The sequence below is a fragment of the Zalophus californianus genome, chromosome 17 (assembly GCF_009762305.2).
Source record: "Zalophus californianus isolate mZalCal1 chromosome 17, mZalCal1.pri.v2, whole genome shotgun sequence".
NCBI classification, from domain to species: domain Eukaryota; kingdom Metazoa; phylum Chordata; class Mammalia; order Carnivora; family Otariidae; genus Zalophus; species Zalophus californianus.
The window spans coordinates 4191164-4206904 of NC_045611.1; the positions used below are offsets into that span (position 1 = coordinate 4191164).

Genomic DNA, 15741 nt, shown 5'->3' on the forward strand with positions numbered 1-15741 from the left:
CCACTAACAGAGGTGAGTCTTAGTGACCGCATGCATGTTACCCTCGCAGCACTGCATGTCCGCACAGCAGGGCAGGCCAGGACCGGGCCCCCGGGAAAAGTGCAGAGAGCCCACAGAGAAGTCTGGGAACCACGGCTCCCTTTTTACCACAGTGCCTTATGTAACTGAATTAATGGCTGAAATCACATTCCTTGTTTGGGAGAGAGAAAGCAAAATGGCAAGTAAATGACCTCTTTGTAAAAACCAGGAAGGTATTATGAATATTCCCAATTTTTCTTCTTCCTAGCCATCCCGTAATATTTAAGAACTGGAAATGTTTCCAACGGACACACTGGGGATGAGAAAGTTCGGGATGGAAGGGATAAGGTAAGTAGACTTAAAAGAGAGAACAAAAGAAAAAAGCCATGACATCCTAACACAGCACTTCTCCAAGTGTGCCCCCCACAACACCTGGGGTTCCCGGATGGGCCCCGCAGTGTGCGACGCTCAGGGGCCCCAGCAATTCTCAGGCTGGCTACGGTCTGGGAACTGCTGCGAAAGGGACCTCCTCAGCTGATTGTTCCAATTAACTCTTAACAAGTTGATTCAATGATCACAGTAAAGAAGTTCTCTCCCCCAGGGAATGAATGACAAGTAAGAACCTAAGGAAACAAAGGGCAGTTCAAAACGAACTGAAGGCTTGCAGGACCTGAGAGCTGCACGTTTGTCCACTGGGGGTCGCCCCGTGACCATCATGCTGACGCAAAAGAAGCCATTCTGAGTGCTGCCAACGGCTACACCTGGCCTTGCACCTGCAGCACAAAGATCAGTCAAACGCTCGCACACGGTGCTCCAGCATTTACCGTTGGCACAGACACATGGAGCAAAAAAGGTGCATCTGAGAACCAATTTCAGGTTCATGTCCCCCTGCAGTCACAGAAGAAGTTTAGCAAACTCCCAGATGCAGAATACCTTTTCTTTTTCTATCAGTGACACCAGGGTGCCCCCTGGTGATGGAAATCTATACAACTGTGAGACACTAAAGTGCTTGTTTTTTGTTTTTGTTTTTTTTAAATCATGCTGCAGTTACACAAAATGTGGTTAAGTGGTAGAGACAGGACCTGAAAACAGACTCCCCACCCCAGCAGACCCCACAGCAACACTGCCATTTTCTGTTCGTGTTTACAACATTTATTCAGAGTTACTAAGCTGGTAAGAAGTTAACCGTGGGGGGGGCGCCTGGGTGGTTCAGTCCTTAGGCGTCTGCCTTCAGCTCAGGTCATGATCCCAGGGTCCTGGGATGGAGCCCCGCATCGCATCAGGCTCCCTGCTCGGTGGGAAGCCTGCTTCTCCCTCCCCCACTCACCCTGCTTGTGTTCCCTCTCTCACTGTGTCTCTGTCAAATAAATAAAATCTTTAAAAAAAAAAAAAAAGGTAACCGTGGGAATTAGTGCTATGATGAGTTCAGGTACAAAAGGGGTGTGTGTGTATCTTTTTTACTCTATAAGCACATGGCACCTTTAACTCAACAAACCTGTCATTTATGAGATACTCCCTAGTCTGTGGTAAATGTGTATTTATTACAGACAGCAGAATGAAACTGTAAGAACTGCTCAAAGTTCCCTCCTTAACTATATAGCTACTTGAAAGAACATTAAATTATAAAATCAAAGCAAAAAAAAGTCTCACACATGAATTCAAGGCGAGCAATGTAAAAAACTGAAACCTAGTTATATTAGATACAAAGTCCAATCACCTTGGTCTGAAAACAGTGCTACCATCTTGTGAAGTCAGTACTTAGGCCCTTTGATTATGAAGGTAATATTTGAAACAAATACTGTATGATATCCCTACCTCTGGAATCTAACAAAAACCAAAACACAAAACTCCAATCAAAAACACGAACAGTGCCTGGCACCAGCGAAGGCTGAGGAAGGGGGCAGGGGAGCCGCGCACGGGATCAGGACTTCACTTGTAACCAGCAGAGAAACAAGTCCGAGGGCTCTAACGCACAGTATGGGGGTTACAGACAGCACACCTTATTATAAACTTTAAGCATGCTAAAAAGCCAGACTTTAATTGTTCCCACCACTAAAAGAAATGGTAGCTATTAAATGCTACAATAGCAATCTTGCAATAGAAATGTATCAAATCAGTATGGCGTACACCTTAGACTTACAGGATTTTATATGTCAATTATCTTTCATAAAATAAAATGAAATGTTTTTGACACCGCCACTATTTGTTCTACTGTCTAAAAGACCCTCATGAACCTTAAATCTCTCCTTCGAAATCCCACGAAGAGGGGCACCTGGGGGGCTCAGTCGTTAAGCATCTGCCTTCAGCTCGGGTCATGGTCCCAGGGTCCTGGGATCCAGCCCCACATGGGGCTCCCTGCTCAGCGGGAAGCCTCCTTCTCCCTCTCCCACTCCCCCTGCTTGTGTTCCCTCTCTCGCTGTGTGTGTGTCTCTCTCTCTCTCTCTGTCAAATAAATAAATAAAATCCTAAAAAAAAAAAAAAGAAAGAAAAGAAATCCCACAAAGACACCAAGCCACCAAGAATAACAGCGCACCTGCAGCTGAACCATGCTATCCTGGGCTTGTGTGTTCAGTAACACATTAAAGTGTGCATGTGTTGCCTCAAATATTGAGTTCTGGAAGTCTCAAGAACAATGAGCGTTCTCTCCTTATTTCTGAACACTAATGACATGATTATCACTGGGGTTCAAAACATGCTTATTCAATAAACTATTTTTTCCATTTGGAGAAATTCACCTTTAAATCACAATGGCTTATAAACTAGGGCACAGCTTTAGAAAAGATACGTTACCTTCAAATTTATACTAATATTTAGGACCACAGGCAGAAATCAGCTGAGGTTGTCTCTTCTGATTCTGTTAAACTGCTGACCTATCTGGCCTATGGCAAGCTTTCAAACAGGCAAACTAAAACTCAGCTGAGAGGATCAGTGCTTTAGCTGAAAGGTAGAATGTTTTTACATTTTAACACCTGCTGTTTCTCAAATTTTGTTTTATCAGTTCTGGGCCCCAAGTAGAGAAAAAATGTTGTATCAAGTTCCCAGCAGCCGAAGAAGTATATGGACACCAGGGAGGAGTTCTAGTTCGTGCCAGGGGCACAGGGCAGGGGAGCGCTGGTCGGGGCTGCAGTCATTCTCAGTGAGAGAGAAAAGGCCCAGCCACACGTCACAGTTCGGGGAAGAGAATATCACGCCCACACCCAATGATCCAGCTACACATCACCCCATGAAACAGCCTGTGTCCCATGTGATCATATTATTAGATACTCCAGACTCCTAAATTATAATAATTACAATACTGAGAAAGATAGCTTGGCCCAGTCACGTTAATTTGCCTGCACTTCCCTTTTGTAGGTTACGGAACCGACCATATGTGCTTTTGATAGACAACATCTGTCAATGCATTCTCAAAAGCAAAAATACAGAAGACCCCAAAATAAGCAAAACTTAAATTTCTGGCTATAATTCATTCTGATAAGACAGAGCCATTATTTCTGCAATAAGAAGTCTGACATAACTTTACCACCAACACCGTCCCCGCTACACTGGTTACCCACTAGGTACCCCACCATACCCTAATGACTTCCCAGCATTTCCGTGAGGTAAGTACACATTCTCCGTGCTCTCGTTTAAGAAAGCACAATGCGACGGAGGAACGGCCCAAGACTGCCCAGCCTGCTTACGTAGCAGAGTGAGGAAGGAGCCCAGCTTCCTCAGACTTAAATATGGTACCTCTTCCACTTTCACATCCCAGGAAAACCCAAGGTTTTATTCTGACACTTACTTTCAAACAGGCACTCACAAACCCCCACAAATGCACACACTTGAGAAAAGTTTTTGTAAAACACACAAGTTGGGCTTTAACATTTTTTAAAAACCGTAACCGCAAAGAGCACAGACTGTCCCCTTCCTGGCAGGTGTCTCTGTATCTTACCATGATTTGAAGACAGAAATGATTTAAAATTCAAACCATTAGAAGAGTATATAGAGTAGAACTTCAGTTAACACTAACGCTTGGGAAATATGGGATCTGGTTATGTTTTGCCTAAATAACTATTGTTGTTTTTTGGTTTGTTTGGTTTTTTTTGGTCAGGAAACACTAAACTTCAAGCCTTATTCTACAGAATCTAAAATGCACAGATAACATTTTATTGCCTTAGGAAATATATCATACAATTTAGCTTCACGGTTTCCTGGCTCGTATCTTTATATTCCTTAAAATCCTGTTACCATCAATGAACGCAAAACAGACGGAGATGGCATGGAACTTGATTTACTCGTTTTTTAAAATAAAACCTGATACAAGCTTTGTATTCTTTGATTTCCTCCCTTTTCCTAAAATGAAAGAGGAGAAACCAATAAATCTCTCTCCCGTCTGTGCAGGTGAAATAACGCTTTCAACGCGCTGTCATTTAATCCTTTCTCCACAGCTCCAGAAAGAGCCTAGAGTCAGAAGCCAAGGCAAAGCGGGAAGGACCGGCCAAGGCCACAGGCAACGCTGGCCCTGTCGCTCCAAATCTAAGGAGTCAGCCTCTCCTGCTCCAGTTTGAGAAATAAAAGAACTCCGGGCAAAAACACTTCACATGAGTTCAAACCTACCATGGACATTAAGGGATCTAAGTGGCTGGTTAGGTCTCATTAAAGTTAAGTACAGTTTTACTTGATTCACACCTACTCCGTCCCCCACCCCCCGCCCTTTCTCCTCTTCAGTGCAATTTCAACAGTTTTCACATTTACAATACGAATATGTACAAATGTTCCAGGTAAGCTTTTATTAAACTAAAACGGATACCATTACTCACATTGAGAGTGGACATAAAAGAAGACCTGAATGGAGAAATACACCAAAATCATGTTTAGGAAAACTAGCATAGAGATTCTAATTCTCCTATAAATTAACCCATAATTTTAACACAATTCCAACTGAAATTTCAATAGGATTCTTCATAAAACTTGACATGCTGCTCATAAATTCCTAAGGAAGAGTTGAGGATGAAGGAGAATCAAAATACTTCTGAATAAGTATAAGAGGGTATGTGCCCTCCCAGAAGACGGATTATAGAGTTGCAGCCATTAAAACGAGTGCTAACGATAGATAAAGCAGGGGGCCACAGCCACAGGGCACTGCAACTAATGGCCCAGCGCTCAGCGGCATGCTGGGACCACTCACTCCTGCCTGAGAGAAGACAAGTCAGAGCCCCACCCCACAGACACAGCAGAGTCCGTTCCAACTGCATACCCACTACAGTGAAAACAAAACCTTAAAGCTTTTAGAAGAAAACCAGTGTCTTTATTACCTCAGAGAAAGGAAATATTTCTTAGAGATTTACAAACCATGAGGAAAAAAGCCAATACATTTGGCATTAAAGTTAAAAACGTACTTCCTTTATGCAGCAAAAGAAATAAAAGTGCATCATATATGAAGTTTAAAAGCCCTCATGCTAGAAAAAGATACCTGTAACATGCAAAACCCAAAATTATTAATCATATAAGCAATAAGAAAAAGACAAGCCACTTAATAAAAAATGTGGACAGGGGAGATAGGGTTAATTCACAGAAGTGGAAATCTGTATCATCAACAGGCACATGCAAGTAATGAAACAGTTCTCAAGTCTGTCACCTGGGAATTGTAAATTAAAACAATGAGAATCCATTCATACCCAACAGACTAACAAAAATTTTCAGTAAGCCTATACTGAGAATAAGCAACAATTTTTTTTCTTCAAACGAGATGGTGAGAACACTCATGCACTGCTCACGGGGATGCAGACTGCTAAACCGCCTCGAAAGCAGATCAGCAGTCTCCAGTAAAACTACAGACGCTTACTCCTTGCAGGCTGACCAGTTCCATTCCTAGGGCCATATCCTGGAGAAACCCACAGAGGCACGTAAAATATGTTTACTGCAACATTTTTTTAACTAAAGACCTAAATGGTCCTCGAGAGGAAAAAAGCCAAATGAGCTGTGACAGTTGTTGATCGCTGTTCTATCAGCAGTACTTAGCAATTAAAATTGAAGAACAAAAAACAAAACAAAAGAGCATAGATAAACGTAAAGAATATGTCAGTATGAAACAAACCTCAAAATGATGACTATACAGTTGACCCTTGAACAAGAAGGGTTTCAACTGTGCAGGTCCACTTCACAGGCAGATTTATTTCTATAAACACAGTACAGTACTATAAATGTATTTTCTCTTCCTTATTATTTTCCTAACATTTTCTTTTCTCTAGCTTACTTTATTCTAAGAATAACTACATAATACTTATAACACACAAAATGTGCTAATCAACTGTCCATATTATCAGTAAGGCTTCTGGTCATCAGTAGGCTATTAGTTAAGTTTTGGGGGAATCAAAAATTATACACAGATTTTCAAATGAACTGGGGCTGGCGTTCCTAACCCCTGCATCGTTCAAGAGTCAACTTCAGTATGAAACCATTTATCATTTAAACCACGTAAAACATGACGTTACTATCTGCTGATACCCATGCATGTAGTAAAAGGTGAAAACCATAGTCAGTAAACAATACCAATTCAGCAGAGCTGTTACTTCTGCGGAGGGAGAGGGATGAGATGGGAGAGGGGTACAAAGGAGGCTTCAACTAAATCTGTGATGTTTTGCTATTTATAAATACAGCAAAACGTTAGTATCAGTCAAATCTGGTTGGTGGGTTTGGGCATTTCTCCTATTAGTCCCTGTACTTTTCTGTACATTGGATTTATCAAAAAAGCATAAATTAAAAAAATCAAAACTAAAATATAGCCATTACTTATATCTACACATCTACTCAATAAAATGTTTTGTCTTACCTCAACTGAAGAGCGAGGAGTCACAAAGAACTGATTGAATTCATCAGGGCTAAAATCTCCAAAAATATACTGGAAAAGAAAAAAAAAAAGTCACTGATCACATAAAATATACAATTTATATACTTTCAGGAAAAATGCCACATATTATACCAATCCTATGAAATGTGTAGGCCAGAAGCCCCACGACCCTTTCTTAATTAAACAGATCAAGGGTCTGCAAAATGGAGATTTCCAATTACCAACAAGAAAATACTACTTAGCCTTTTCCATAAATTGTCAGAGAACACTGAAATCGATAAAGCTTATTTTGAAACAGGCCAATTGAGTACACCAAACGTGTAAGCAGAGTCCTGCCTGAAGAACGTTCTGGCTCACAGACACTTCAAGGTGTCCCATTTACCCTTCTGCGGACTCATTCACTGCCTCCGTTTCAGTGTTCTCTGCCACATGCAGTACTGTAAAGCAGAAAACGTGGTTCACACGAGAAGACAGAGTAATCCAAAAAAAGAAAAATGTTAATGATCCTGATGAATGATCTTTAAGATATGTATGTACCTTTTTATCCTGAAATTTCATTTAAACATGATGTATAAACATATTATTGAACAGACAAAGTCTAGTTGTAAACCCTCACTTCCCAGAATTCTGAATGTTGACTTTATGGAAAAACAACTGGTTCAACTGCATGGAAGCAAGTTTGGCAAGTGCCTAGCAGTTCATATTCTCCCCGGAGCTTTAAAAACTAAGTCATTGACAAGAATCAGTAGGACTAGATTTCTACAGCAGAGAACCGCTCACTAAATTATTCATTCATCTAATCAATAATTATTTAGAGCCTACTAATGCCATGCACAATGATCAGTACTGGGGATAAAAATGGAAAGCAGAGTTGTGGCTCCTCTGCTCAAATGGGGCTGAGTAACCTGCAGGGAAATGTATAAGCATGTGATTCAAAAATAACCAGTAACTACATATTATATATTTGGATAATGCCTATTATTATCGTAAATGTGAATAAATGAGAACTAACTCTCACAGCCTATTAGTAAGACTGCACCAGGGACTGCCTGGGTGGTACAGTCAGTTATGTGGCCGACTCCTGATTTTGGCTCAGGTCATGATCTCAGGGTCCTAGAATCGAGCCCCAGGTTGGGTGCCAGTTCAGCGGGGAGTCTGCTTGGGATTCTCCCTCTCCCCCTCTGTGTGCACGCACTCTCTCTCTTTCAAATAAATCTTTAAAAAAAAAAAATCACTGATATTTAAGGTTTATTTATTTATTAATTTTAGAGAGAGTGTGCACATGTGAGCAGAGGGAGGAGCAGAAAGGGAGGGGAGAGGGAGGAGAGAGAATCCTAAGCAGACTCCCCGATGAGCACAGAGCCCTATGGGGGCTTGATCTCAGGACTCTGAGATCATAACCTGAGCCTAAACCAAGAGTCAGACACTCAATGACTCAGCTGCCCAGGTGCCCCAACGCACGAATATTTCAAGGGAAAACACTGCTGGAGGGCTCTTTGGCAATAGCTAGCAACACTGCAAATATGTATTAAAAACAAGAACACCATCACATAATACTCACATATACTCGTAAAAATCCACAAGGAAACTGTCCATTGATAGTAACGGTGAAAATAAGCAGAGTCCCAAAACAATTTAGAAATCATCGTCTGCAATACTTTCACTGTGAACTCAGACCCTCTTACCATTTCCAACACCAGGGAACAAAGCCTGTATTAACTGTGGTCAGGGTAATAGCAAGCTATGGAAGGGAAGGTATCCCTCAGTGAAAGGGAAGCGGAAGGAAGGGTGGGGTGAAGAGACGACATGGCTGACCCGCCTTCTTTTACAGCCCCGCTGCAGAAATCTCGAAGTCTACATATACAACTTCAAAATTCACTCAGCAGGAAAGGAAAAGACAAGCCATAAACTGGGAGAAAATATTCCCAACAATACCAAATGCTGACGAGGATAAGGAAGGACAGAAACTTTCTACGTGGCTGACACAGATGCAGAACGGTATAGCCACTTTGGGAAAGTGTTTGGCAGTTTACTACCAAGTTATCCCACACCTACTCACTCCCCCAAGAGAAAGAAAGACCTATGTCCATGAAAAAAACCTGTGTGCTGATGTTTACAGCAGCTCTATTCATAATCACTAAGAACAACCCAAATGTCCATCAAGAGGTGAATGTGCGGGGCGCCTGGGTGGCTCAGTCGTTAAGCGTCTGCCTTCGGCTCAGGTCATGATCCCAGGGTCCTGGGATCGAGCCCCACATCGGGCTCCCTGCTCCATGGGAAGCCTGCTTCTCCCTCTCCCAACTCCCCCTGCTTGTGTTTCCTCTCTCGTTGTGTCTCTCTCTGTCAAATAAATAAATAAAATCTTTAAAAAAAAAAAAAAAAGAAATTTTAAGAGGTGAATGTGGTACATCTATAAAAAGAAATGCTACTCAACGGCTCTCAAAAGTGTCACGCTAAAGGAAAGAAGTCCGACTATAAAAAGCTACATGTGGTATAATTACATTTATGTAACATTCTATGGCAAAACCACAAGGACAGAAAACAGATCAGTGGCTGTCAAAGGCTGGAGAAGGGCTGATCACAAAGAGGCACAAGAAAACTTTTGGGGGTGATGAAATATTCACAGGGGAAGCCTGTTGGAAAAACAGTAACCATCTTAATTGCCAAGAAAACACACAACCCGCTAAAACACTAATGATTTCAGTCCCCATACAGGAATGGACATGGGAGGACAGTTGAATGAAAAGAATTACTGTTAAAAATGAGTCAACGCAGCAAAGACAGGAAAAAGAAGAGAAAGCAAAGAAATTCTAATCTACCCTTCCAGAATTCTGGCCGATGAAATAAACCCAGATAGCCATGACAAAGGAGCTAGGAGGGGCACCTGGCTGGCTCAGTCGGAAGAGCATGCTACTCTTGATCTCAGGGTTGTGCGTTTGAGCTGTATTGGGCATAGAGCCTACTTATTCAAAAAGGGGGTGGGGGAGTGCTATCAGAGAACAAGGAAGTGTTCGTGCACATCAGAAAGTTATTCAATTTAAATTACTAAATTTAAAAACTCAGGTCTTAACAGTAGAATCAGTAAGACTATAAAGCAATGAAGCAATGTTTTTAAATTTCCAAGAAAAAGGTATTACGTCTGCAGAATTCTTAAGCATTTTGTTTGTTTTCATAGAATTCTATTCTACAGTTAAGATTACTCCTCAAATAACAAAAGAGAAATAATTCTCTGACATCCACACACCTTTCTGTTGGGGGATGGGTGCTTAAGAATTCCAGAAAATGAATTCAAGAGATACAAGAGTTGTAAACAAAGAAGCAGGACCCAAGAAACTGCTGATACTGCAGCTGTGAAGTCCAATGCAGATAGTAAGAGTCACGAAACTGGATTCCTGGTGCTTAATATAAATAGTAAAAACATCCATTTTATCTTCTCTTACAAAGAAGGACCCCTATTTTATTTCAGAATGTAGAGAAGACATATAAGGATGAGAACTGGAGGGTTCGACAGGATCATTAGTTTATTTTCTTGAGGCATATTTTCTTCCTGGGTCTGAAAATAAAAACAAAACGCTCAATTAAATCACACTTCTAAGTACACATTCTTATTTCGGTTCACATACAATCTAAAGTCTTAAAAATAGAGATATGGGTAGCGCAGTAAGAGAACTAAAATTCTGGACGATTTAATAATACCGTGTCAATAAAGAGGACGTGCCACTCCCAGTATGACCTGTGAGTGCCACATCCCTGCACCAGGCGGCTGGGAGGAGCCTCACCGCCAACCACAGCAATGCTCAGAAAGGTTCCAAGGAAAAACGTTCTGTTACTTTCAGTTTTACTGTTTTTACTGCTTTATTCATTATTTATTTATTTTAAGAGAGGGAGAGACACAGAGAGAGAGAGAGAATCCCAAGCAGGCTCCATGCCTACCACAGAGCCCAATACGGGGCTCGATCTCATGACCCCAAGACCATGACCTAAGCTGAAATCAAGAGTTAGATGCTCAACCAACTGAGCCACCCAGTGGCTTTCTTTATTTTTAAAGTATTATTTGAGGGGCACCTGGGTGGCTCAGAGGGGAAAGCGTCTGCCCGCTTGGGTCATAGCCTCAGGGTCCTGGGACAGAGCCCCTGCATCGGGCTCCCTGCTCTGCGGGGAATCTGCTTCTCCCTCTCTCTCTCTGCTTGCTCTCTCTCTTTCGTTCTCTCTCGAGTAAATAAATACAATCTTTAAAAAAATTTTTTTAAATAAAGTATTATTTGAATGATTTTCAGGACGCCTGTGTGGCTCTGTCGGTTAAGCATCTGCCTTCGGCTCGGGTCATGATCCCAAGGTCCTGGGATCGTGAGTTCCGGGTCAGGCTCCTTGCTCAGCAGGGAAGCCTGCTTCTCCCTCTGCCTGTCACACCCCCTGCTTGTGCGTGAGCTCTGACAAATGGATAAATAAAATCTTAAAAACAAAAAAGGAAAGAAAACTTTCCTATAGATTTTAAATGTTTTTATTTTTTTAATATGTATTTTATATAGAGTGCAGGGGGAGGGGAAGAGAGAATCCTCAAGCAGACACCCCACTGAGCAAGAACCCCATCGCAGGGCTCAATCCTAGGACCCTGAGATCATGACCTGAGCTGAAATCAAGAGTCAAATGCTCAACCAACGGAACCACCCAGAAGCCCCTAAATGTGTACAACTTCATGCCAATCATTTCTCTACCAGATGCACACCCTCAATCTGATCACAAATCTAACTGGAGAAAAATGTGGAAGAGCTTGCTGTACAGGTGGGGAGAAAAATCTCCGAAGAGAACACTCTGAGTATAAAAGGGAAGAAAAGCCGGAGCGTGAGGGAAAGCCAAGTGGAGGCAGTGCAACCACACCAGATTCCTAGTGTGTCTCTTGTCAGAATTCTCTTACTTCTGAACCATATAAATAACTTATCTATTCAAAAAATTACTTCAGAAATCACTATACAATTATTCAAAGATACCCATTTTGCAGAGAAATTACAAGCTGGCACCTAAATTTGGGCCTGTGTTCGTTTCAAGATCTCACTGACAACAGATTAGGACTTGATGAAAACATTTAATCTAAAAAAGCCGTCGTAAGCAACTGCTAACTATCAACTATGCAACACTAAAATATCACTTAGCACTCAACAAATGGCTAGCTGGGGCTGCAGTTACTGCAATGTGATCTCCTGAACGCGCCGGCTCCCACACGTCAATAAACAAGGCCATCAAAGGACCTGTGAATCACATCCTCCAGCCACAATCAGACCAATTTTCTTTTTTCTTTTTTTTTTTTTTAAAGATTTTATTTATTTGAGACAGAGAGAATGAGAGAGAGAGAGCACATGAGAGGGGGGAGGGTCAGAGGGAGAAGCAGACTCCCCGCTGAGCGGGGAGCCCGATGCGGGACTCGATCCAGGGACTCCAGGATCATGACCTGAGCCGAAGGCAGTCGCTTAGCCGACTGAGCCACCCAGGCGCCCAATCAGACCAATTTTCAACCCTTCAAATGCACGAGCCTTTGAAAGTGAGCGGCTACACCTCCACAAGATAAACAATGGTCGTTTCAGTTGTGTGACCAAGATGACGGAGAGGACTGCTGGGAAGTTGGTGCCCAGGACGGGTGGCGCTTGTCCAAGGTGCTCACCTCCCCAAGGAGCTTGGTTAGGATGTTTCCTAGAGAATGAGCATTTCCCTTATGTTCATGGCAGAGAAACGACCCAGATCTTCTTCCTATGTGTCTGTACATACATACTGCTTTATGCTTAACCAGAAAGGCAAATGCAAAGGAGGAACAGTGCAGGAGGGAGCTCAGTCTCACAGATCAGCAGAGCTCAAGCCCCTGGGGTCTCAGGCAAGGGAAAGCTTCCTGAAAGCCAATTCCCACCCTTCGCAGTGCATGCAACAAAACAGACAATTCTTTCTTTCTAGGCACGGTAACGAATGCCTCTTTGGTAACCATTCAAATGTTCACTTGGAACGATTTAACAAAATATCCCATAAAAATTCTGAGGCTATGACATCATTTCAGTGTTTAACAAAATCATCTACATCATTCAAAACTGACTACAGGAAGCATTACCATGAATAAGCATATACTATCCACACTGTTCCAGAAAGGCAAATAGGAGAGTTGCTTACAAAATAAAAGTTCAAATTAAAAAAAACATAAATTCAATGGGAGAGAAAAAAATGTATATTTTTAATATCCTGGGGCGCCTGGGTGGCTCAGTCGTTATGCTTCTGCCTTTGGCTCGGGTCATGATCCCAGGGTCCTGGGATAGAGCCCCGCACTGGGCTCCCTGCTCTGCGGGAAGCCTGCTTCTCCCTCTCCCACTCCCCCTGCTTATGTTCCCTCTCTCACTGTCTCTTTCTGTCAAATAAATAAAATCTTTAAAAAAATTTTTTTTTTTAATATCCTGATAAAAACTACAAAGACAAAGGCCAAATATTTATTCAAGAGCAAATCCCAGGGTATGGACACAGAATATGCTGCCCTGCATCTTACTGACAAGTATTTAGCTAAATATTCCTGACCAAAGGCTGAAGCCATGTAGTGCTGTGACACTGAAGCGTCTGTCACAGAAATTCAGGACAGCCAATTGCCGCTACGCGTTTAGGTTCTACCACCCCCTTGTCCAAAAGCCTGCTTAATTTTCACTCACAAATTATTCTAGGTGTTTGGCAAAATGAAGAATGTGACCAAACAGAGAGGGGCAGGACTATGTTCTTCAAAAAAGTCAGTTATGAAAGACTGTAGAAACGTCCCAGATGACAAGCTAAAGAGACACGACAAGTAAACGAAGTGCCTGACCCCAGACTGGACCCCCTCCTGGAGGGAAATGCTATATAGGAGATTATTAGGCCAAATTAGAATATGGACAGTAGGTTATAAAAAGTATTGCACCAGTGTAGATTTATGAAAGTGGTAACTGACTGTGGTTATGTAAGAGAATATTCCTATTCTTAGGAAATACATTCACGCGTATGGGGGTAAAAGATCATGGTGCATAATCTCTCAAATCTTAGAGGGTGGAGGAAAAAGTGTGTGTCCACGTGTGTGTGCAAAGTTTGGGAATATGTGTGTATGCGAAGAGAGAACTCAAGTAAACACCAATGATTAAGCAAAGGGGGTTAAATCTTAACTGGTCAATCTGGGTAAAGGAGTAAATGGGGATTTTTCATACTATTTTTATTTTTGCAAATTTGCAAATTTGAAATGATGTATTTTTTTTAAAAGCCAAAGCAGAAAATACTCAGTTGTGAGGAAAACCCTTACCCTCTCTTTATGTGAGTGTGAGACATTCTTCCTCTGGAGGATTATTAATAAATGTATTTTAAAGTCTTTTTAGGGAAAAAAATACTATAGGAGTCTGGGTTAAAAAAGATAAAAATGATTCTGCCTGACTTCACAGGATTTATAATTTAGTGCAGAAGAAAATGCCAGTGACCTCATGAATTAGTTTTGTCTTATAAGAGCACAGAAAGATTAAACAGGACAACTGAGTCTGTGTGGGAGAAGAAACAGTAGGAACAAGTGCATTCTTTCTTGCATTTCCAAAGCCCGGTGCAGGGCCCAGCACAGACAGATGCTCACTTGGTCCACGAGCTCAGTAAGGATAAAACAAAAGAAGGTGCCTAAAGGCCCTCTGTCGGTCCAACTGCATTACAAAAATGTTTATATTGTCCTTTATAATTTCACTCTTCTAAAAGTTATAGCAAATACTGTTTAAGGCAAAGCTGGAAACTCCCTCTAGGTTTTAAGCAACCTCCACCAGAGTTGGCTGAATAACGGAGTCACACGGAGAAACAAGAAAGCAAAATGGAATGCTCCCTTCCCAGCAGCCATGATGCCCAACGGAAAGGCATGCGGTCAGGGGGCATGCCCCAAAGGGCTTTCAGCCTCTCCATACCCCTCTTAGGGAGGCAAGCCAGTGAGGTGCAGAGGCTCTTGCCCACCACCAGGGACATAGCTGACTTTCCCTCATTTCCAACTACCTTCAGCTCAGGCTTTCAGAACTCCCAATGTTTGCATGTTTGATTATTTTCTGATCCTAGAGAGAATATGATAAAAATAGATCTAAGAAGTGCTTCAGGAAAAGGGGGCAAGCCCACAACACAGGATGGAGACAAGACACCGTTCTGGAACGCAGCCCCTGGACATGGCTGCTCTGGATCTCATTTTCCAGAGACCCTAGGCCACGGCCCTTAAGAGTGTCTGGCTTTGTAAACCCCAGGGAAGAGGCTGGGCAAACGTGGAAATACTGCGTTCGTGCTATAGGTAAAGCCACAGTGCCATCTCCACGCAGGGAAGGTGCCATCTCCACGCAGGGAAGGTGCCATCTCCACACAGGGAAGGTTCCCCGCCGCACGGCCAGCTCTGCACAGATCTGCGGCAGCGCAGATGGGAGAAACGGCGCACATGCACTCCAGCGCAGCGCTAGGGGGCGCGGGAGCACAGCACACCGTGCCTCCAGTCCAACTTTGTAAACCTCCCGTCTAAAAGCACCAATACATATGCAGGGCACCACCAAAGCTTGTTCTCTGCCTTCAAAAGGACTAGTGGAAATAGGAGATCAGCGTCTGAGGGAAAAAAATGAAGATACAAGGCAGTGCTCCATGAACGCGCGGCTGCATGCGCACTGTCCCTCAGCCTCCCGAGGCAGGCAGGCAACCTCCGGCATCCAGGCCTAACTCAAGCCTCACAGGATGGAAGGACAGAAGCAGGCACCGCCAACAAGACGCGGAGAGGCACAAAGTCTCCTTCTCCCTCATTTCCCAACTCAAGAAAGCTGAATTTGGGAGAGAAGACGAAACTAACAAACTGTTCCGAGGGAGAGGTTAAGTCTTAATTTCATCTCTAACATGAGGGTGTGCTGGACTAG

At 42.7% G+C, this 15741-nt stretch overlaps 1 protein-coding gene across 1 annotated transcript in view; it reads right to left on the bottom strand.

Annotated features, from left to right (window-relative positions):
* Window positions 1–15741, bottom strand: part of USP10 (ubiquitin specific peptidase 10) — a 75279-nt gene that overhangs the window by 33987 nt on the left and 25551 nt on the right. The window contains exon 2 of the mRNA XM_027620326.1: window positions 6830–6898. Within this exon, the coding sequence (XP_027476127.1) occupies window positions 6830–6898 (69 nt within the window). The remainder of the gene's footprint in view (window positions 1–6829; window positions 6899–15741) is intronic.